We start from the raw sequence: 25,249 nt of genomic DNA on the forward strand, positions 1-25,249 counted from the left end.
TTTAACTGTTACATTGTTTTCTGTTTGAATATATTTTAAAATGTAATTGATTCCTGTGATGCAAAGCTGAATTTTCAGCTTCATTACTCCAGTCTCACATAATCCTTCAGAAATCAATATGTTGATTTGTTGCTCAAGACAAATTTATTATTATTATCAAAGTCTAAAAAAGTTCTGTTCTTTTTCCAAAATTCTTTAAAAAGTAGCTATTCTTCCAATTTTTTTTTCTATAGAAAAATAGAAAGCTCAAAAAAGCTGTATTTTCTTGTAACCTTACACGTCTTTACTGGCTCTTTTCATCAATGTATTGTATCTTTTATTAAATTGATAAAAGTACTAAGTTCTTTAATAATAACTGTGTGTATACAATAATACATGAGAATATATAGAGTACATGTATACATATATATAGTGTGCTATGTTGCTTGGCACTTTAAACAGCATATAGTTATGCTAATGTTCTACATTCATCAATTATTAAAAAAATTAAATGTTTATTTTTATGATTAACAGTAAGGGATTTCACCACAGTAAAGGCTTAATCATGGTAGAGTTGGGAAAAATATTAATGGTAAAATTAGAGTGACCATGTCCTCTTTTTCACATACACTTCCAGGTCTGGGTTTTTTAATTGCCAAAAAATGTTTTCATACTTGCTAAAGGTAATGACTGAAAAGTAGTTTGGCCAATAGTGTGCAGACATTTTACATAATTGACCAGTGCAAGAAGGTGGAATCTAAAGAGAACAGTCAAAGCAATATGAATACACATACATATAATGTAGGTCTATATAGAGCATCTCAACAGGTGAAAAAAAAGCCAAAGCCTGGACATTTTAGGCAATTTATTCTGGCCAGAACATGTCCAGGAAAAGAGGATGTATGGTAGTCACCCTAAGAAAAATCACTGTAAAGGCTTCTCGTGACTTACTGTCTGGCACAAAAAGAAATGGATGAAATAAAAAATAAAAAGAAAGAAAGAAAAGAAAAATATAGCCAGCTGTGGACTCTAAAGGATGGACTGAATAGTGGTGGGATATAAAACGAAATCACACTGGCCACAAAGTTTCCTCTTTTAGTTATTAGCATCATTTCTGCCAAGCTGACTGATATAGCAAAAAAAAAAAAAGAGATTTTTGGTAATGCCAGTGTCCTACTGTCTGGAGGCCTAACCTGACAGGAGAGGCTTCTGTGGGTTTAAATTAGATCAGTCAGATACAAGCACGGCATGAGCATAATATTGTGCATGAAACCTGTGCTTGTACAGTACCGCATGCTGCAAATAAATCCAATACTAGTACTTTTAGATTTAACTCAATCATACTATATGTGCAAAATTCCTTCATATTTATTAATTTATTACAAGTAGTTTTATAATTAAAGGAGGGAAAATCTAAATTTTAAAGTGCAACCACTAAACTTGCAGGTCATAATGGTTCATGCATATTTCTTCAGCTTACATTTATATTTAAACATCAGTTTTAGACTTTTTTATTTATTTCTCAAGTTTCAGCTTGCATATCCAGGAAATTATTCAGAAACAGGGAAGACGAAAGCAGCTGCAGTCTGCAATTCGATAAAAACATGTTTCCTTCTTAATGTATATGGAGAGAAAAGTCTCGGTTACATATGGTAACCCTCGTTCCCTGAAGGAGGGTACGGAGACGTCACGTCAGTGACAGACAAATTGGGATATCACTTCGATAGACCAATCTACTTCGACTATAACTAAAAGAGTCAATGCACATCGGCATGAAATTATTGCGTCCAGCTGCTGCTGATCACTGCGTGAGTATAATAAGGCAACAGGTGCAATTCATTCCAGGTTTTCGCTTCAGAGCCGAGCCAGTGACCTGGCCGCTCAGTACTGGTACAACAACCGTGGCGATGGGACGTGACGTCTCCTTTCCCTCCTTCATGGAACAAGGGTTACCGTACGTAACCGAGATGTTCCCTTCCTTCGGTCACCTTCGACATCACGTCGGGGACCAGCGAATTGGGATCCCTACCAAAACGTACCTGTTCCACTGGGAACAGGGACACTGGGGAAACCCCATCCTTCCCGAAGGAGTTTTCGGAAGCAAATACACATATAGCATCCATTTCGGTGTATATGGAGAAATTGTAGATGATTGTAACCCTCTTGGGAAGGCAGAAGTCTGCTGGGGAAAAACGGGCTCTCATGGACTATACATACAAGTACCCCTTAGGTCTCAATATGGAACACAGCCTTCCACGGTTCTCACAGATTCATCATGAAGGTCTGGCGCCGGACGTTCTCTACAGTACAGACACTCAGCAGTTTTAGCAAACCGACACTAACGGGGCCTCTCAGTGCCACTACCCTTTTGAGGTGAGAACACAGGAGGATACTGGCTCTACACGAAGGCTATAGAACCTAGAGAACATGTTAGGGGTCACCCAGCCCGCAGCTCTACAAATATCTGTCGTTCGGCTCTGAAGCAAAAAGCTGGTATGCATTACACCTACTGCCTTAATATACTCATGCTGTGATCAGCTGCAACTGAATGCAATAATTGCATGCCAATGTGCATTGGCTCGTTTAGTTTACACTCAAGTAGATTGGTCTATCGCAGCGATATCCCAATTCGTCGGTCACCAACATGATGTCAAGAGTGACTGACTGAAAGGGAACTCACAGTTACTGTGGGGGAAAAAACTAAAATGGAAATAAAAATGTAATTATGTGTGCAAATTTGCAGCACTGAACCAGATATGTAAACAACTTAGCTCACTGCCTGAAAGATCTCAGAAGCAACAACTTGAATAAATGTCACCGTGAGTTAAGTTTTTGTTCACATTTTTCTGCTATTATATAAAAAGCCACCCAACTGTGTTGAGTACACCAACAAACTTTCTTTTTTTTTCATCATCTGGGATGAAACGCATACTGTTCTATGCTGCAGAATCAACTATCAGCTGTTGTTGAGAAAGCAGGCTAAAGCAAGATGACCCCAACAGTGAGTGGACAGGGTGTGAATGGAAGACATCTTCCCACAATCCCCCGGAGTTTGAGCCGACAGTGATGAGCTTGAGCTCGCAGCTGTGATAAAACACTTCGGACTAGACTGAGTGACAGCGGCTTGGAGAGGCTGTCTTTACCTGTGTACACATGGTGTCAGGCCCAGAGCATGTAACTGTCTGTCAAAACCTAAGCTGCTGACTGAGCGAAGCACGTGAGCTGGGGTGGATCAATACACCCTAATCTTATTTAAAGTACAGAAATCTTAAGGGGAAAATTTTATATTAGTTTAAGCCTGCAGAGAAAACAATATGACTTGTGTGTCACATATATGCCATATTGCAATTATAGTGACTCACTATAGATCATCTTTGGCTCTCACTGACAGATTTCGGCATGAAAGCTACCTGGTAAAGGAGAACTATACTCTTGTGATAAGAAAAATAAAATAACAAATCTAATATTTATTAATTGCTATTTTTTATTATTATAAAGGCTCATTATGAATTCATCAGGTTGAAAAAAAATCTTAAAATACGACTTCCCATATCAGCTTAGGCCCACCTAGTTCGGGGAAAATGCATTCACCCTTCAGGCCATCCAAGATGTGGAAAGGTTTGTAGACCATCAATAATAAAATACAGTATAACTCAATTCTCAGACCAATGATTCAATATTTGAAAACTGTTCTGCATAGTCACAGTAGAACATTTATTTCTTTTCATAAAGAAGCTCAGCGTAAGATGCACAAGATCCCAAGACATTCTGCCATTTATCATTAAATTATGAAGTACTTCTTAATGGATAATTTATTCATGGAATGAAACCCAGATGGGACGTTTAACAAAAAGGAAGTCAAACAACTCTTGACACTTTTTCTTTTTTTCATTAAAAAGGCACAGTATTAAATACAAGATAAAAGGGGTAAAAATTACGTTAATGATTTTAATTCTTTATGATAACACTTTTTAAAGATGCTAAGGTCCTGAACAATGTAAACTTAATCTTAAAAAAAAAAAAAAAATTAACACTGATTTTAAAAAATGAGTGATACTGTATAATGCCTTTACTGTTTTGAAACCACAAAGAAAGACAGGATGCTTCCCAAGCGGTGTAACAAACAAAGTGTAGCATTCAACCGCTAGCAAAAGCAGCAATTAATCCAAGACCCCTCTGAATTCCTGCTCTGTACCCAACCACAGCTATTAGCTTATCACCCGCAAAGGCTAATCTTACTGAGATGTTTGGAAAGCTTTCACAGCCTCTAAAATCTTCCTACTTTGCTACATCCAAATCTGTGGGCAGCTTACAGTCTGTTTACTGGCCATCTCACGCACATTTTGCACAAAAATGGCAGAAGCTGCAAAATCACCAGTACCAACATCCAACATGCGATACATGACTTCTGGGAGTCAGGTGGTGTGCCAGTCACTGGAAACAAACAATGTTCACGGTCATTACAGCTTTCAGTCTTTAAAGGGTTAGTTAATCGAAAAATCTAAATTATGTCACTAATAACTCACCCTCATGTCATTCCAAACCCGTGAGACCTCCGTTTATTTTCGGAACAAAGTTTAAGATATTGAAGATGAACACCGAGCCGAGCCAGATAATGAACGAAAGATTGACTCATCAGTTTTTGGATCACCAGTAGTTCTTTCAGACATTTCGATTCAATAAACCGGTTGAAGGAAACGGTTCACCAGTTCTTTTGCGCTCGACATAATGGCGTCATTGGCGATGATTGCCCTTCATTCAAGCCTTTTGGTTTACCTGGGCTAACATTAGCACAGAATCCGTTCAGATTCAATCACCCAAAGAATCAGTTCGGTTCAGATGCTTTGTGTGTCAGTCTGCTACACACTGAATCACACATGCACACAGTATCATCAGAATCTGACACGTCTGACAGAAACGGTTCTTGACTCGAGAACGAGTCATTATCTGGCTCGGCTCGGTGTTCATCTTCAGTTCTCTCTTCACAGCAGTTCAGTCAGTGTACTGTTTGAGTAAATGACTTACTCCGGGATATTGGTTTGTTTTAACTCAGAGGGAGTGTCAGCCACATTAAAAAAAGTTAACAGCTTAAGTCATTTGTGGATTAATGCGTATTGGAGATGCGAACCGTTTAAAACTATTCAGTTTGATTTGGTGAACTGATTCAAAAAGATCTGGTTACATCAAATGATTTGTTCGCAAACCGGATATCACAAACTGCTTTGTTTTGAACTCTCTCACAACAGACATGGAAGAGATGACAATGCTGAATAAAGTCGTAGTTTTTGCTATTTTTGGACCAAAATGTATTTTGGATGCTTTAAAAAATTCTAAATGACCCTCTGATGTCACATGGACTACTTTGATGATGTGTTTCTTACCTGTCTGGACATGGACAGTATACCGTACACACAGCTTCAATGGAGGGACTGAGAGCTCTCGGACTAAATCTAAAATATCTTAAACTGTGTTCCGAGGTCTCACGGGTTTGGAACGACATGAGGGTTAGTTATTAATGACATAATTTTGATTTTTCAATTAACTAACCCTTTAACTAATGATAGAGCCCTAAGTGTCCATACATTTTAAAGAAAACCCTCCATGTTATCACTTTATATAATTTACGGCTGCAGTGTTTGAGAAAATAGCAGCTCACGTTTGTGAAATGCGCTGTAACATGCATGGACCGTTGTTTCGATGAACAATACATGTTGCATCTGCAAAATGGAGTCTTGACTAGTCTGACTAAAACATTTAGGGCCAAAAAAATCGTCAATCTCTGGTGAGTCAACAGAAGTGTTGGGATAGAGTAAAGTGATCTGCCAGAAGAAATAACAAATGAGTAAGACCACAAAACAAAACAAAAAACACAGGCATCACTGGGCAGAAGCTTTTAAGATCAGTGTGCGATCTCAGGGGTTTTATACTAAAAATAACGGTACTTGATAGTACTGATTTTGAGGTAATTTTATTTATAGTCACTCATATAAATATATAAAGCATAATAAAATAGATTCTAATATGATACAGTTGTTCTTATTACCATTTTAATTTTTTTTACTTGTAGTCCTTCCGGAAATAGCTATTTCATCATGAATAAAACTGACATAACATCCTTCTTTCTATATCCTCTAATGAATAAGTCACTTTATTTTAATCCTATACAAATCAAAGAATCAAAATCAGGATCGAAATCTGGAAAAGGTATTTTTTGTCCTTACAACCTAAACCACTTCTTTTACTTTTTACATTCCATAATGCATGTTATATTTAGAATATGCAGGCTAATCATCTTTCTAAGGCAGCTAATGCATCTAGCTGTCCTATTAACTGCGTCTACAGTAACTGTTCTTTGTGTTATTGGCTCCAGAGTGCTTAGCATGATAATTAGTTCAGGGAGAACTGTATATATCCAATGAATTACATCCAGACTTAAATGTGATTAAAATGCATGTTTATAGCTAAAGTGAAAGAAACTTGAAACTTAGAATAGGTCATTTTAGATTCACTGAATAAATGCAATACATAAATTCAGTTTGTATTTCCACATGAATGAAGCATCAACAAACATTTATTTAAATAATGTTTTATGCATTAAAAAAGCTAAAATAACCTCAACCCACCCCCCACAAAAAAAGAAAACTACAACAACAAAAAAGATAAAATATTAATATTCACAAAATCGGTTCCCTGTACTGTATAGCAATGTCATTGTATCACAAATCTAGATGTATCCTGTACTTCACATAACCCATATTTGTAAAAAAGGACAGTATGTACTAGACTGTAAATATGGTATGATGAAACATAAAAAATATCACCAACAAAAAGCATTTAGACTATTATAATATTACAATATGTCTAGCTATATTCCACACATAAGATCACTCAACCCTACAGTGAAGTCATTTGTTAGAAATACTCTTGTGCCGATCTGAGTCATGTTCAAATGAACACATAATATTTAGCCCTAATTGAATGGGATGTCAGAAGAGGGGGTTCGTTGAGGAAAGTGACATTTTGGGAAAGAATAATCACGTAGAGGAGAAGCACTTAATGAGGAAGCGACTTTCCACCCTCCCAAGAGGATATGACCTTTCCTCCTTCTTACAATGGGTCCTTCAAATTTATTAGGCTCCTGTTGATATGTGGGCTGTGGAGACACAACGTCTGGCCACCCAGACTGCGCTCCGTCTTTTAAAACACAGGACGTTTAGGACACATAAAAACCAAAAGGTTCATTCAAATCAATGTGTGGAATTAACAAGCGGGTTTCTTTGGGAGCTGGGGGATTCATTGTAATGGAAATTCGGTTGAGATTAAGGAGCGTGCTATCAGTCAAACAAAAATATATCAACCACTTATATATTCTTGTTATTGCAAGTTATTTCATAAAAGGTCATATCTTATCCCAAAACCCGAAGTGAAAAATTAAGGGACTGCCAATTGTTTCAAAATAATCTCTTCATAAAAGTAATAAACATTTTAACGGTACTAAAATCAGCTTAATTTTCCTAATGCAAAATATATATTTTTTATCTATTTCACATAATAGTTTTTATTATATTTTATTAGCATTGATGGTTCCATGAAGAACCTTTAACATCCATGTAACCTTTCCATTGCATAAATGGTGCTTAATAGTGGACAATTGTTCTTTAAATTATTAAAATGTTATTAAGACTAAGAAATTATTAGAATTTATTTTAGAATTGTTCACTGTAAGGTTCTTTGTTGAAATCAAAATGGTTTTTCAATGGCATTGCCGAGAAACCCCCCTTTTGAAACCTTTATTTTTAAGAGTGTATATACCTCTAATTTTATGTATATATATATAGAGAGAGAGAGACAGAGAGAGAGAGAGAGAGAGAGAGAGACAGATTTATTCATCCACTGAATACTTTATGTTTGTTTATTAAGAGAAACTCAATCTTATCAGAGTCAAGGAGGTCTAACATCTCAGTAGTTGTACTGTACTTAACTTACTCCACATGGCCTTAATCAATGTTTTGTCTTTTGAAAATGCTACCCGTTAATGAATGTGATTTATTTCCATTGGCTATTACAGATTCAAAAGTGGCCACTTTAATCCTCTGAGAGCCACAAATGAATAAGACACAAGCAGTCATCATCTTTGTTATTGAAGTTCCTGCCCATATTTCTTAATGAGCCCACAATTAGCATGTCCATCTGCTCTGTCCGTGCCTCAACTGAACACAGGATCTTTTTGGCCCATTCATGAAGTGCTCACTTGCCTATAACTGAGACCATTATCGCATACCCTAGAAAATCATGCGTTGCTCTGCTTGTGAGACTCTGACAGACATCAAAGGTCACAGGTAGACATTTTGCTTACAGGCATGCAAGGTAAAAAATGTAGTAATGAGAGTATCACAATGATTTCTCCTAGCTATGGTAAAAATAACGTCTATCCATTAGTTGTGCAATGGTTAAAAGAAAGGTTAGCCAGCGTGAAAAGTAAAAGCAATGGTTTAACTGTTACCTGCATTTCAGAAGTAACAAATGATCAGCAGGAAAACATTGGCATTAAAATAAAAATTCACCCTATCTATTTTCTAAATGCATGTTATTGGTCTTTTTGTGAACGATTCATTCATGCATGTTTTAATTTGGGGATTTTTTATTAAAATGTCACATCTAAATTTTCCATTGAAAAGACAGACTTCTCTCTAGTGATGTATTTTGGATTTAGTCTGCTTAAACCCTGCTTTTTTCTTACAATCTACTGCAAGCTGCACATTCAGCCAATCTGCCATCTAATCAACAACTGACTGATAGAACCAAGTCCCTCCCCAGCATGTTTCCTTTATTAACTTGAGGAAACTTGTTCCTGGATCAACATTGAGTTGGAATATTTTCTTAGTTAAACAAACGCAAAGCTTCCACCAAGAAAAAATGGTTGAAGCAAGAGTACAGTGCCGACTGCTGTTACCCGGATGAGCCTGTGTTATTAGCTTTTACAGGTTGTTATCTAGTGATAACATACCTCAGAATGTCGCGACTGACCAATCAGAATCAAATATTCCACAGAGCCATGTAATAAGGTGTGTTACAAGACACAATCAATGCATTAAAACTACTTTTATAATGCATTATATAACAGTGTTACCACAATTTTCACCCAAGAATCACGAGTTAATTCACAATTAATTACAATGAAATGTTAAGTAAAACATTTAATTAAATGAAATTTTGAAATAGAAAGATTAAAATTGGACTTTCTTATAAAACATTCTCCAGAAAATGTTTTTATGGCGTGCCTATGCCTATCCAATAATTGCCCTCTGATTTTATGGTAATGATTGGTTGATAGGCATGACATTTCTGGGAGGTTGAAAGCATTAAGTAAAAACGAATTAAGTTCTGATTGAACTACCTTAATGACCAAAAACATTAGACTTGAAGCTAGGATTAATCTTTTGACTCATTCACTAACTCTTTCTGTCCACTGTATCGTTACACCAGCTACTATTGACGAGTAAGATAATCAGAGCACTCAATGTAAATTGCCCAACATTAGCCACTGTTAACAAGTGCTTGGAAGTTAACATGAATTATTCATTCACTTAAAAGATTAATTCATAGAAAGACAAAAACATACTTTAAAGACATTTTACTCACATGTAGCGCAGGTGTGGGTTCTGCGCAAATGCACGTGCCTGGATTGTCCGTAAACTGCCATTTATTATTGTCCTGAAAAAAAAGAGAGAGTTACTATTTTATGTGACCTGTTCTGGAAAAATGAGTTACAATTATCTTTATTATTTTTATTTTTTTAATTCTCCATTAAAAATGGAAGTTATTGGATGAAAGATTATTGAGCTACACCTGAAATCAATTGAGTCGACAAAGTAAATTTAGATAAAAACTGATTTAAACTGATTTTCTAAAGGTTCCAAAGAAAAGTCACCTAGCAACATTACATTGTTTCCCCCACTTCATTTCTTAATAATCATTCATTATCACAGTATAGCCATTTTTTTATTTTATCTTTGTTGTTATAAATGCAAAAAAGAACAAATACAAGAAACAAGTGTATAGTTTATGATTTTTTTAATTTTTCATCTAAATGAGCATTCAAAGAAAAGAAAAATGAAGTTGTAATCCAGCGCAGTAAGTGATTCCCTCTTTTCATTTCGTTTGAATTACATTAATGCAACAGATGGCCTATATTAAGACATAGTGTAATATATAAATCTAATATAATGTTACACATCCCATGTTTTTCCCAAACAGTTCCCCAAATGTTAACTTTATGCGGGCACACCGGATAACAGTCTGAAATAAAATGTTCAAATAAAAATACTTTTAGATGTTTAATTTTCTTTATGTACTTATTTTGTGAAAAACTCAAAATTCTAACAAAATTGACATTTTGCAGCTCAAAATTTGCCTGTGCACATTCCGACTCATTTTGACAGCATGGGTCACATACAAAAATGCACAGATCCTCTCAAAAATCTGTGAATGACAGGTGTCATTGGTTGGGCACAAATGAGCAGCATCAATCCAGCAATGATGAGGGCAAATTAATTTCCCAAGGTGAGACCACCAACATTTATTGCAGCCTCCACACTGCACGGTTCATCCAGTAATTTTGACTGAGGGCCCTGTTGTTGGTCATTTGCACCTGGCATTGCAAGTCGATCATTCAAACCTGAGGAAGCCAACAGTTCATTAGAGCCTCGCGGCTTGATGTACACTGTTTATGATGATAAACTGCAGAAGCAATCTCAGTTCACCATCTTTCCCATCTCTTCAGAGAGTGTCATTAGAATAATGGTATCATCAGGGTCCCCAATTTCACAGCACTGAGCCGCAGCGGCAGCTGGAATGAATTGTGCATCCTAAAGACTCTGTGCACAGTCTCGGTGGCATTAATTGGTAATGACTGCATCTTTTCATTACAGGAATTTAATGCAAAAAGTGATTACACTCACAACACCCTTATCCGGTGAACAGTAATCAGTACAGAATTAGTTTTATTATGATGATGGCTCTATAACTATAACTATTTCTAGGAATACAATTATCCATCTCTGTTATGTAGAAGATGTAAGGAGGATGTTGGCCGTGTTTATACAATTTCTCTCCTTAACCATTCAGCTCTTAAAAGCCTGAAAACAAATGCAAGGGGCCTTATTGTGAAACCCTTCTGATGGTCCTTCACGTGACATGCGTGAACTTGTGGGGGTGGGATTACAAGTGTAGGCAGATGTTTTATTCCGGCGCTGCTGCAATGGAGCTTTTGTGTGTGCTGCTCCCTACGAGCAGGTCGGTGGTCTCTACCAGTGTTTAACTAGAAAAATTTGGCTGATTTACTGTCCTTCCAAAACAGCATGACGTCTTGCTACCGTGGAACACAAACGAGATATTTTGGGTACAAACAATATTTCCAAACAATAAAATAAATAATTTTTTTGTACTGAACTAAGATCGTATAAAGTAGGGTTGACACAAGTAAATTGTGACAGAATTTTCATATTCAAGTGAACTATTCCTTTAAGACTTTGTTTAGATGGATGAACGGATTGATAGATACTGTACTGTATGTGAATGGATAGATAGACAGACAGATGGATATCTGTGTGGATAGACATAGTCTTAGGTTAGAACATTTGAGAAAAGTTTGTACATCAACTCATCATTGTTAAGTCAACATAATATCAGTGCACAAAACTACTAGCATCCCCATCAAAACCCCACAGGTGGGCTGAGATGTTGTATGACTCAACCAACCTAATCCACACCGAACCTCCACAGACAGGTCCTGCATTCATGTGTTTGGTTATGTAATGTTGCTATCTACAGTGTTTGTGCTTGAAAAAGATGTGAAGCTCATAGCTCAACACATGCGGAAGCTGATGACCTTTAGTGGAAACTCAGAGGGTAATTTAGAGGCCTGGAGGTCAGAGCTGTTTCCAGGCGTGGGTTGGACCAGGAGAGACCACCATCAGCAGAAGAGAGGAATGTTAATGAGAAAAATGCAAATGGGAAGCTGGGAACAGTCCACTTGGCTTCCTTACTGAGGGATCAAGGGGAGTGGAGGAGGAAACTCTGTCTTGAGGATACCATGAAGAGAGGATGGGGTGAGGAAGATGGGAGGGCTTGACAGAGGTGAAGTGAAACTCATAAGCAGGAGTGAAGAAACTCTGTGGGAAGTCTGGACCCACAGCAGATGGTCTGGTCTGTTTTAATCCATATGCTTTTATATGTATACTTTTAACTCGTGAAATCTTTTAACTATTTTTCACCGATGTTAAAACTAATTATATTTTCTGAAATGAGGAACAGATGAGCATCTGAAATTAATGAGCATTAGAAATTAAAATTCTCAAACAATTACCAGTTTGATATAGGTACATAATTTTTGGAGAAATTAAATAGTTCTATAAAATGCTTGGTAATGGCAGAATTTGACACAGTGAATTATTGTTATAAAAAAAGTTTACATTATTCTAATATAAGTAACATAAGTTTTTAGGAAAGGTGCAAAGAAGAATTGATTACGTTTTTTTAACTACTGTATTTTCCGGACTATAAGTCGCACTTTTTTTCATAGTTTGGCTGGTCCTGCGACTTTTAATCAGGTGCGACTTGTTTATCAAAATTAATTTGACATGAACCAAGAGAAATGAACTAAGAGAAATGAACCACCAGAGAACATTACCGTCTACAGCCGCGAGAGGGCGCTCTATACTATTCATTGCTCCTGTAGGCTACACTGAGCAGCATATAGTGCCCCCTTGTGGCTGTAGACGGTAATGTTTTCTCTTGGTTCTAAATAAATGCGACATAGTTCAGTGCGACTTATATGTTTTTTTCCTCATCTTAGCATATTTTTGGACTGATGCGACTTATACTCAGGTGCGACTTATAGTCTGAAAAATACGGCACAAGTTTTTGGGTCAGTAATATATATATATATATATATATATATTTTATTTTTTTTTTTAAGGAAATGCATACTTTTATTCAGCAAGAAAGCATTACATTTATTAAAATTGAGAGTAAATAGTTAAGTAAAGAATTTATAATATTAGAAATTATTTCATATAACAAATAAATACTTTTCTTTAAACTCTTCAACAAAGAATCCTGAATTTAAAAAATGTTACATAGTGTGACCAGACGTACCGAAAAATTTGAGACAGTCCGAAATCTAAACTGTTGTCCCAAATCCCGAATCTGGCACTAATTGTCCCGTGAATTATACTTAAGCAAAATCTTGAGTAGTTATTGTCTGATAAACATTAAAAATTGTCTGTGGAGGTTAAGTCGTCCTGCAACCAGGCCCCGCTGGCTGCTTATTGGCTGCAGCATCTTTTTTCTAAGTTCTAAAAAAATACTGTATGCAGCTAGGCACGAATTTAGATATTCATTTATCTAATTAATCTATATGCACAAAGGCAATACAAACATTTTGTCCCCTTTTTGTTTTAAAGCTTGATGAAGAGAGCGCAAGTTGCTGCAGCTGCGAGGCGGACAGTGATGCACACGTACAGGAGTGATTGACAGTTCGCGGCACTGTGTACAAAAAATACTCCGCTACACAATTATTTCGTTAGTTTCGTTTAAGCTTATTATTGTTAGCGTTACAGAAAGGTCTGATTTACGTACTGTTACAACACTCATTGTTTAGTTTTTTTTTTTTGTTTTTTTTTACAATGACATTGATTTCATGATTTTAATGTTGTTGTTTTTTGTGGCAGACTTAAGATTAAAGATTTATCCTTGAATAAAAATGTGTTTAGTTAAGGTTTGAAATTCATTATCTTTTATTATAGGCTACGAAGTCTAATATCATAAGTCCCCCATCCCATCACCCAAGACCGTAGACAACCCTAAACCGAAAACCCAAACCTAAAACTGAAATAATATCACATAAACACAAGCAATCCATTGAGCAAATGTCAGTAATGCTTTGCCCTGAGATTAAAGGAAGTGTTTGACAGCATAAATCGTTCTGTGTGCACCAGGCTTTAGTGTAATACACATATAATCACCAGTATAGGATAGGTTCTTTTAATACTCACAGTCTCTGGAGTCCTGTGTACAATTCCATATCGACATCCTTAAGAATCTGCAATCCTGTCCAGTTCTCTATGTGTCTACAATAGAAAGAGAGAAAATACTGAAAACAGCACCACCAATTTATTCAAGCAGGGGATACGTGTTTTTATGCTTGATGGCCGGGGCATGAACCCAATGGAAGGTCCCTGGAGTTTTGAAAAATGTATTATAATTCAGCGAGTGCTAGAGAAACATTCATCGCAGATGCATTGGTGTGTTGGTAAGGCAGATGGCCTAAGGGTGCGATTACGTACAAACCACACCGTGAAATAATTAGGAACACAATTTGGTTCTCCCTGGACTGTTAGGTCAAATGCATAGAACATGTGGGGAGCACAAAGATAATTATCATGTATACTGTGTAGAACAACCAGAGACATAAGTCAACTTGAATGTGAGAGCAGGGATCACTGTAACACACTATAACACACAGTGCACTCATTATAGCCATATCATGTGCAAGCTTAATTTAAACCTTTACCTCATCCCAAAATGATTTGCAGTGTGGGATCTGTATATATATATATATATATATATATATATATATATATATATATATATATAAATGCTGTCCTTTTTTATTCATGCATGATTTAATTGAGTAATGACAGATAAACTTTTAAGAAAATAGTTGGAAGCAATTTTTCAAAGCTTTATGCCATAATTTCTGAATAATCCAAGTGAAAAGAAAAAGTTCATCCTTCAGTGTACTTCCGTAGGATTTTTTCCCCCTCCCATTTATTGTCCACCAGGAAGAATTGCAGTCCGATTTCTTTGAAAAGTAATAAAACACCTCTCCTGAACAAGCCACACGATTTGACGTATCATTCATTTCTGTAGCACAAATGGTGCATGATGAATTATGTGCAAAAGTTTAATACTTATGGTAGAGGTTTGTTCAAAAAACGTACTCTTAGTATTAGCAATAATAAATGTGCTTGCATGCACAAAATACACTGATAAACAAAAAAGAACACATTATAAAGTCACAGTCATCCAAGAAAAAAATAATTATAGATTTTATAATCCTAGGTTTTTCTTCATCAGCCTTAATGTCAAAACATCAAGAGATATGAACACTTAAAAATTATATATATATACACATACAGACTTTTTAAAAAGGCATTTAAATGCAAAACAAAAAAGGGCTTTCAATTGGGTTCAATCACACTGATGCTAAACGCTTTCTGAATAAATCCAAATATCCAAGTGAAAATAATTTAAATTATGACAATTATCCCTGATCTCCCCTACTGTGTCACTGAAACACATTTATCAGTGTCAGAATCTGCTTGAAAACACGCTTGCATTTGAATTCAGTTATTTCCAGGGTATGCAGCGGCACTGCCTTTATTTCCTATTCCACAGGCTTCTTATCTGACAGCTAAAACAAACACAATCTGGACAGCAGTGTTCCAAGCAGGAGAAATCACAGATGTGCCGCTGACAGAACACAACCACACACAGAAGCAAACACGCTTCTAGATCCACACACACCTTGACAATGCCACCAGCCCCTAGAAGCACAGTCCAGCACAGTACATCAAGTAGATTTAATCTTTCTGTTTACAGCAGTGTAGAGAGAGAGACACTTTACAAATGAGTTCCACTGCAGTTAATGTTATATAGGCAAAGGCCTTGCTCCTTTACTGCCCATTGGTTTTATACAGCATCTTCAGGTCACTAATCTCCTCAAAAAGCTTTGACTGAGGATCGGTTCAGCCCACCACTGAACCATTCGAGGATCAGTGGTTTTGCTTCGGGACCTAGATTTTACATCGGTCATCATGTGGCAATCCAGAATTATGGTAATTAATGGACAAAGTTTATGTGTTTGACATTAATCTAACATATTTCATATATATTATGCATGTATGTGCTGTATGTATGTTTATAATTTAACAATTTAGTTTAATAGTAAAATATTAAAATGTGATTTACAAATAATATACAAATCAGTTAGATTCATTAAAACAAAAAAGATTAGTTTATCAATCAAAATAATCTGCAACTATACTTTAACAATAATTTTTATATAGAGTATGCATGAATTAAGAAATAAATAATATTAATATTTGCCAGTGATTTACATAATATACAAAGCAGTTACAACTAATGTTGTGTTTGTTAATTCAGACACTGAATACTGGATATAGAGAAATCTATAACAATACTCTTAATACAATTATTTTTTATGTATTTATACAAATTTCAACACCAGTAGCCTAGTAAATGATAAATTATATTAATAAATCATAATATTGCTAACAGCAGTGTCCCCAACTAAATCTTACTGTTAAAGAAACTGATCTCTTTTAGTTTAGTGAGTTACATCAGTAAGACTGAAAATATATTTTTTGTTCAATTATCAGATATAGCTTGCAGGATGCACAAAAATCTATAACTGAGTCTGGATGGCGTTGTTGTGATCCAGATGCATTGGAGCAACCCTGTTTATATCCTAAACCATGTGTATTATTCAAATATCAGTCAAAGGCTCTGAGCACATTTCATTTCGGCATCTGATGAAAAGCCTCTCTCAGGCTGTGTGCAAGTTCAAGGCTTTTTTCTCCATAATCTTCTCTAGTCTCTCCATTGTTCCCAAAACCCACGCTTGGACATGATTAATTGCTTTGTTTAAATTATCTACAGCACAACTACATAGAGCTTAATGGAAGAGCATTTAATAAAACAGATTGTCTCAGGTGTGCTCTTCAGGCATTGAGCGACACCTTACTTTTCATCGCAGAGTCAGGCTTTGAACCATAAAAAGGTTAAAGAACCATAAAAAGCCGGAAGCCAAGTTTTTCCATTATCTTGCACTTTAGTTGGTTAATATATACTGTTTACTTTTCACTGATTCACTGGCGTTCCTTCTACTACATCCACATAACATTTGAATAAATGTAATTACTCTGAGACAGGTGTACAACGTGCCTAATTTCTAATGGATCTAGTCGATGAAATTACAGCTGGCCTCCATCTGTTGCTGATTTCAGGTTTCAATCCAGGATTTACATTTCCAGTGTATAAAAACATCATGCTTCACCTTTACCGCTAACAAACTATGATTCATTCGTAGGTGCCTGGGTGCAGATTTGCATTTTAAACGCTGGAAATTTATGTGGCCTTATGTGAGACAGCACTTCTAGAGTATGCAGGATATTTTTTCTAAATGAAGAAAAACTGTGATTACAAGTAGCTGCACTTACATTTACTGAAGAAAATGTGAGAGGAGTTTGTCCGTCCAAGTGCTTGGGTTTTGTAGAGGGTTGCCAGGCCACGCTATGTGCTTCCTAAGGCTCCCAAGCTGGTTGTCAGCATGCTGCCAGAGTGTTTTGGATACTTACTAGGTGTTTGCTACTCTATGGCGTTCTGGATGGTCAACAAAGCAAAGTATCTTCCTCAGTTTAATTCTGTAGGGGAATTTCCCCCAAATGTACTATTGTCAGGGGGACAAAAGAACTGCTTTCTAGGAAAAAATAGTAGGACACCTCTCTTGAACAAGCCAGAAAATTTGAGGTATAAAAAAAGTTCACATTACAAAATTGACTTTTTGGTTTTCTCCATGAGTCTTGATGTCAAAACGTCAAAAGAACTGAACACTTGCAGCAAATGTTAAAAAGTTTTGTTTTGTTTATTTCATACAAAATGAAATTGTGCAAGGAAACTTTTTATTTCTGTGACTGGTGCGATATAAATGCCTGTGATGTTCGTAACAGGTGCACAAATGGGCCACAATGCATTAAACTAAAGACCAAAGTAAACACTCAAGTGCTCTCTGATATGGATTGAGCTTTTATTCTTTTAAATCTGTTCATTTGGACAGTTCATATACACATCACAAAGATGACTCACTGAAATTAATTAACTCCTTATATTATGTAGGTTTACTATAAAACATAAATGAGTGTGTTTCATTGCATGTATTATACATATAAATGTTCAAGTAAATTGAAATTGAATAAAAATATGGCTTTGATTAAATTGTAGCTTTGGTGAGTATATTTTAGTTATAAAACATAACTTTAGGACCTGACAAGCCTATAGTTTAAATGCTTCAAATTTTGAATTGCTTGACAAAATACACGTTTTGAAATGAGCTTTTATCTGGTTTGGCAGATAGATTGTGAGACAGCAAGGACTATATTAGCAGCTGAGAATCGAAAACTGGAAATGAGTGGAATGTGTATCGACTGCTTTGCTCACTTTAGACTTCTAAAAGTATTGAAACATTGAGCTTTCTGATCAATTGGTCTGACTTCCTCAGGAATAGGTGTTCAATAGAGGTAAAATCACAATATTGCCTCACCTCTAGTACATACACAGGGCAATTAAACTGTCACCAGATAGCAGTGACCTTTCAAAACGTGCAAATATCCCCCTATTCACTACACCAATGACATCTTCATAAGATATCAGACATCAGAATAACGTGTTTATGTAATTGATTTAGAACTGATTTTTACACCTGAAAAAATCCAAGATCTCTTCTTAAAAGACATCAGAATGAGAGTCCAAACAGCTGATAAAAACATCACAATAATCCTCATGACCCAAGTGCATCAATTAATGTCTATTTCTAAGAAACAAATAAATTAAAGCATTTTATCTTAAAAGATCAAAAGAAGGCTTAAGGCAATAAGGCATGAAGTAAGAGCCGTGTAAATATCTGATCAGCTTTCCAGCGCTGGAGAGAACTCAAGGAGCGGGAAGGCCTGCCACCAGAAGCCGAGGTTGCATTGTTTCTTCTCGATAGGTGAGTAACATTGGTTTTGCTCTGTTTCACAGTACTAATATATGCAGTTAAAACACATATATGCACATTAAAACACACAGTAGTACCAAAACACATTCGACTTGTATTACCATAGTAACACAAATTACATCATACCCTTTGCTGGCTGGCACAATAGATTCTGCCATAATCGTTGCCTGGTCTACGTCAAAGACTAAAGATTACCAAAGACGTTTCACTCGTATAGTTTTGAATAGGGAAAAATGCAACGCTCAATATGGCTGCACAATTGCAGGAAGCCCCGCCTTCTGAATGAACGAGCCAATTGCTAATACGCACAACTGGCGCAGCGTCATAGAATGTCTATGAACAGATTCGAGTGCACCAATAATGTTTGTAAAACTCCGAATTTGAAGGTCATGGCTGCCTGCTTTTTGAGCAAAAGAAACAATATTTATTACACTTGCTGTCACATTTTTCTGATGATTTCAAATATGAAATAAAATTTTAAGCTTAGTGAACAGTTTTGCTTCATTTCAAAGATGGCCACTGAGTGACATGACTTGTCTTAAAGAGACTTTGGTTGGGTTCGTATGTATTTGATGGATCTATCAAAATAGGGGCAAGAACCTTTTGGGGTAGGGGTATGTTAATTTGAAATATCAACATTGGCTACCAGAAATCACTTAAAGGGGGGGTGAAATGCTCGTTTTCACTCAATATCCTCTTAATCTTGAGTACCTATAGAGTAGTACTGCATCCTTCATAACTCCAAAAAGTCTTTAGTTTTATTATATTCATAAGAGAAAGATAGACATGACAGGCTGGAGACGTGACGTGTAGGTGGAGCTAAAGAATCACGAGCGCCAGTAGGCTTTTGCGTTGAGAGCGTTTGAAAGCTGTGACATTACCGTGAGGAAAAACACATCCAAAACAAACCATGGCTAACAGTCAGATTCAGCGTATATTTATGATCCAGAATCAGATCCAGAGGCTGAAATTTAACAAGAGCAGCTTCAGCAACGACGTCTCTATGTGGTATGTACTGAAACTGTATATATTTGCTTAGCGGTTTTGGAAAATGACTAAGTTTCACTTTATGACGTCTTTTTTTTTTTTAAGCTGTAACTTACATGTGGAAAGTGCAGTTTGATGACAACATCGCATGTTGTTTACTTGATGTGCTTACGCGCCGATAGCTAAGTTAACAACACAGAGATATTTGAAGCAGTTTTACTCACCGCATGCGGTTCCAACACACGATAGTGACCCTTTTTTGTTGGGACTGCATTATCCTTAAGAAATAAACGATGTGCAAATCCGTCGTCAAACTGGGCCTTGTTTGTAAAACAAGCATCTTCGAAATGCAGGGAACAAACACAAACACTTGCACAACTCCGTTGATGCTCTGTAAAAATAAACTCCATCCACTGGTCCCTTAATGCTGTTCCTCTTTTGGTGATCTGTGCAGGGTTGTCTTGCCCTGGCAACCAAAAACACACTTCTTTTGTGACATTTCACGACGCTCTCGCTCTGATCAGTGAATGTCTGTTGTGCTCTCAGTGCTGTGCTATACGGGAGCGCACGCTCTTCCGGGAGAAGTGACCTCAGGACCCATATAAGGAAATTCCGCTCCATCTAACGTCACACAGAGCCATACTCGAAAAAACTTTCCGAAACTTGTGACAAACCGGAAGAGGTATTTTTGGAACAAAAATACTCCTTCAAACGTACAACTTAATTTTTGAAACTTTGTCCATGTTTAGCATGGGAATCCAACTCTTTAACAGTGTAAAAAACTCAGTATGCATGAAATAGCATTTCACCCCCCCTTTAACCCACTTTTAATCCATCACTTCTGGCCAAAATATGCTTGGTCTTTTCTATGACAACTTTTTCACAGCTAAATTGTGGATAGAGGACACTGCTGAATTTGTGTAAATTTGTTTTGTTTGTGATGACTTTGTTTTTCTAAAACATATTAATTGGCTAAAGTTGTGTGGAATTATTTATGAGGCATTTAGACTCTCATTCTCATGGCACCCATTCACTTCAGAGGATTCATTGGAGAGCAAGTGCTGTAATTATAATATCTACAAATCTGTTCTGTTGAGGAAACAAACTCATTTGCATCTTGGCAGGCTAAGGGTAAGTACAATTTCAGCAAATTTTCATTTTTGGCTGAACTATTCTTTTAAACAGGGGCCGGTTGCATAATCTTAGCCTCTAAGACAAGTCTTAAGAACTAATTTGACCAACTAGCAGGTAACCAAGGGCTAATCAGTCTTATATTTTGGATTCATCTTATAATCTTAGTTTTTAAGTAACCAAGTTTTAAAACTTTAGACCTTAAAGAAAAAAAGTGATGACTTTTAAGACTCATCTAATCCATTTATGCAACAGATCCAGCTAATTCACCCAAAAAAGAATACTGTTTACTCTTTACTCACCATTAAGACATTCCAACCCCACATGACTGGACCTAAATTTCAGCACACAACATTATATGGACTACTTTTATGACATAAATTTATGGTATCCTTTTTAAATGCTTCCCTGTTGTTGTTGTTTTTTTGTTTTTTGTTTTTGTTTTTGTTTTGTAACTGTATAACCGTGTTTAAAAAAATGGAAGAAAAAACAAGGTTATACAGCTTTTTAATGACATAAAGGTGAGTCAAAAACTTTCATTTTGTAGTGAACTATTCTTATTCCAAAATGTTCTGAAACATCTGACTCTGACCAGCAAAGAAAGCAATTACACATCCTCCAAAGAAGATTTCCTCCGTGTTAAGTATTTTTGATCCAAAGTGCTGCTGGCATATTATTGAAGCTAATGCACATAAAACCAAACTAACCACGTCTAGGCAGGCATGCATTTAGGCCATGTATCAGTGTGCCTCAGATTAACTGTGTGCAATGCATCGCAGCTTCATGGTCCATGGCCAGAACTGGCAGTCTAAATATAGGCACAACAAAACCCCTCCTGAGCTGTATCTACATTCTGCACAACTCTACCCTCCATCCACTCCTGAGCTTCAGCCAAAATGAAAATGAGCATAATTAGGTCCCATGAGGCAGAGAGCATTAGACAGAGCAGCAATAGTGTTGGAACGCCAATGTCACTTGCCATGCCAAAGGCTACAGCGAGCACTTGTTTGGAAAACCTGCACGAGATGACTTCCTTAACACAGAATAGCAGGCCATTCTGATTTCCCGCACTTATCAGGGAAAAACAGGCCAAAATTTTTCTCTCTGGTGAGGGGAATATATCAAGAAAATACAGCGATGGTCATCAACTCAGAATGTCTGACTGTGGGGTTAAAATTAAGATTTTTCACATTATATATTTAACATCTGCCATTATGAACAAAACATATATCATTCAAAAGAGACTTAATATTTATGTTGTTGGTGAGACTTAATGTTTATAAAAATAAGTCTTAAACATTTTTTTTATCAAATATTCTTTTTGTATTTAATATTTTAAAATCCAGTTGATTCCTGTGATAGTAAAGCTGAATTCTGTATGTGTGACACAGGAACAAAAAAACTGTTTTAAGGGTCAGTTTTTTAAAACTGAGATTAATAAATCACATGAAAGCTAAATAAATATGTTTTCCATTAATGTATGTTTGTTAGGACAGGACAATATTTGGCCAAGATACAACTATTTAAAAATCTGAAGGTGCAAAAAAAAAAAAAAAAAAAAACATTGAGAAAATTTCCTTTAAAGTTGTCCAAATTAAGTTCTTAGCAATGAATATTACTAATCAAACATAATGTTTTTATATATTTATGGTAGGAAATTTCCACTATATATTCATAGAACATGATCTTTACTTAATATCCTAATGATTTTTGGCATAAAAAAAATCTCAAATTTTGACCCATACAATGCATTGTTGGCTAATATAGCTACAAATATATCTGTTCTAATTGCTGCTCAAGAAGCATTTCTTATTATTATACATTTTGAAAACTTTTGTGCTGCTTAATATTTTAAAGAAAACAATGGTATTCCCAATCCATTAAATGCATCCTGTCTGAATTAAATTATTAATTTCTGTAAAAAAAAAAAAAGTCTTACACCAAACATTACTGTATCTGTACTGTATACAACTGTATACAAGACGTTACTGTATCTGTACTGTATACAACTGTATACAAGAAGGCTATAGCTTACTTTGAGGCAGAGGAAGGCAAGGTGAGAAAGAGGCTGACAGGACAGCAAGTCATTGGGAAGCACAGAGTGTGACACAGGAGACAGTGGCAGTGAGCACAGCAGAGGAGAGACAGAAACAGAGAGCCAGAACCTGTTTCCACTGTCTTTGAATAGACAGGTGAGACTGTCTGCTTGTGGTGTCCTCACTAGGTAACAAGATTACAGTCACAAACTGGGCTGAAAGATTTATTGTTTAGGGGTGAATGAGCTTTATAGGTTTCCTTGGCATATTCGTGTATTTTGTTGAGTATTTGCAAGGGGGAGATTGAGTCTCTGTATGTGTGTGTGTGTGTGTATGTGCTGGGGGGTAATATGTAAAATGAGCATTGCCTTATTGCACTGAATTACATTACTAATATTGCTTCATGTTTCACCAGATCCAAACCTCAAAACATGTTGCAAAGAATTTTCCTAAGTTCCCAACAGCCTAGAATTTGTAATGTTCAAATTAATGCTGTCAAACGATTAATCGTGATTAATCACATCCATATTAAATATATAAACATAACATATTTTTCCAAAATATATGCATTCATGTGTGTGTGTTTACATATACATAATAAATATACACAGTACACACACATATATTGTGTACACAAAATATTTTATTTCGGATGCGATTAATCACCATTAATTAACAAACAAATCTACTATTTTTCACTAATTTGACAGATTAAATGTAAATACTGTATTGTTTTAAACTTTCCACTGATGCTGCAGTCTTCATTGGATGCGTGTCACCCTTAGATTTTTCACTGGCCACCACATTAAAAAATAAAATATTGCTGTCAATGGCTTTCTTGATTCCATGGTGCAAAACATCAGCAGCAGGGTGTCGAAGCAGGTACGCCTGTCAACAAGCCTTCTAGTACTATATCATGTAGCTCTTTCTATTGTGCACTCAATATGTCTTGTCTTGAGTTGAGCAATACATGGCATATCCCCTGATGAGCATTCTAGCAGCCCATTGTTGTACGAGAAGCTTTTAAATAAAATACTGGATCACTGTTCTCTTTTGTACTGGCAAGAAGCCCAAAGCACCATACAGCATGCAAATCTGGGAAACTTTTGGCTGGGAAAATAAAGTGTGTTTAAAGCACGTCCCATCTGGGGTCCGGGTACATACATGCTGTTTCTTCATAATTTGCAGCCCACTGGCTGGGACAGCAAACATAGTGTGTGTTCACTCACAAGTGTACACTAACTTCCTCTAGTAACTACATTCTGGTTCAAATGAAGTAAGGAAGGATATGCGTTGTGAAAAATCATGCAGCCCAACTGCGAAACAGTGGTTCATAAGTGTTGTGTCTCCAGTGTGGTCCCTGTGGGACACATAAAAGCAGCTTTCTGTAACATTTGATCCTTTTCTTTTCATTATGTCTGCTTACACTGATCCTTTTGAGCTGAATCGAGGGGAAACACATACAAAGCTTCTGTAATCAACAGCTAAATGGCTTATTTCAAAGGTTTATGCCCCAAAATGGGTGCTTTTAACATTAATGTCCCCGTTGTGGACTGTAAAATAATGATCAAAACACTGGGCCAAGCCTAACTAACCATGTGGCCAACCAGGAAGGTTCTATAATTGGTTGCAAATTAAAATACAGTATAAAATATTTTTAAATCCATTATCAAAACAGAAAGAGAGAGATAGAGAGAATTACAGTATATTCTATATTTTTGAGAATGCTTTCAAATACTAAAAAACTGTTCTTATCTAAAAATAGTTTCTTATACAATCACTTGTGAGTAACTGTGTGAGGAGAGCTATTTGTACGAGTTGCAGGTTTTGTAAAGTGTTTAATAACTTAAAGATTCTATTATATTTAGGATGCTGCCTTAAAGGTTGGCAGTGAACATGTTCTTAAACACAGTCAGTATGTATACAGATGCATAACAGAGACAAGTCATGTAAGTACAGTGCCTGAAGCTAGATTATAATAACGGAGACGTTTAATATAAAATCAAAAGCAGTGACAGTGACAGCAGTCTTTTCATGTAATATATGTCAAATCGGATTCTGAGACACTTTCTTACATCTATTTCTCACATATTCCAAGCCCTTGGAGAATCTCACACATGACAAGAACCATACATACTTTTAATAGGATAGGACAATTTCCATTTAAAATCTTCATGGCATATTTCAATTTCAATCTCCATATCTACTCAGTTTATATTCTTTGAAGGAAAGAAGGCATGCATGAATGTCTGAC

General features: G+C 36.1%; 1 protein-coding gene across 1 annotated transcript in view; it reads right to left on the bottom strand.

The window, feature by feature from the left end:
- Positions 1 to 25,249, bottom strand: part of LOC113105565 (NT-3 growth factor receptor-like) — a 119,904-nt gene that overhangs the window by 89,257 nt on the left and 5,398 nt on the right. The window contains exons 2-3 of the mRNA XM_026266707.1: positions 14,037 to 14,111; positions 9,622 to 9,693 (exon numbers count right to left, since the gene is read on the bottom strand). Coding sequence (XP_026122492.1) covers positions 9,622 to 9,693; positions 14,037 to 14,111 — 147 coding nt within the window. The remainder of the gene's footprint in view (positions 1 to 9,621; positions 9,694 to 14,036; positions 14,112 to 25,249) is intronic.

The sequence above is a fragment of the Carassius auratus genome, chromosome 7 (assembly GCF_003368295.1).
Source record: "Carassius auratus strain Wakin chromosome 7, ASM336829v1, whole genome shotgun sequence".
NCBI lineage: Eukaryota > Metazoa > Chordata > Actinopteri > Cypriniformes > Cyprinidae > Carassius > Carassius auratus.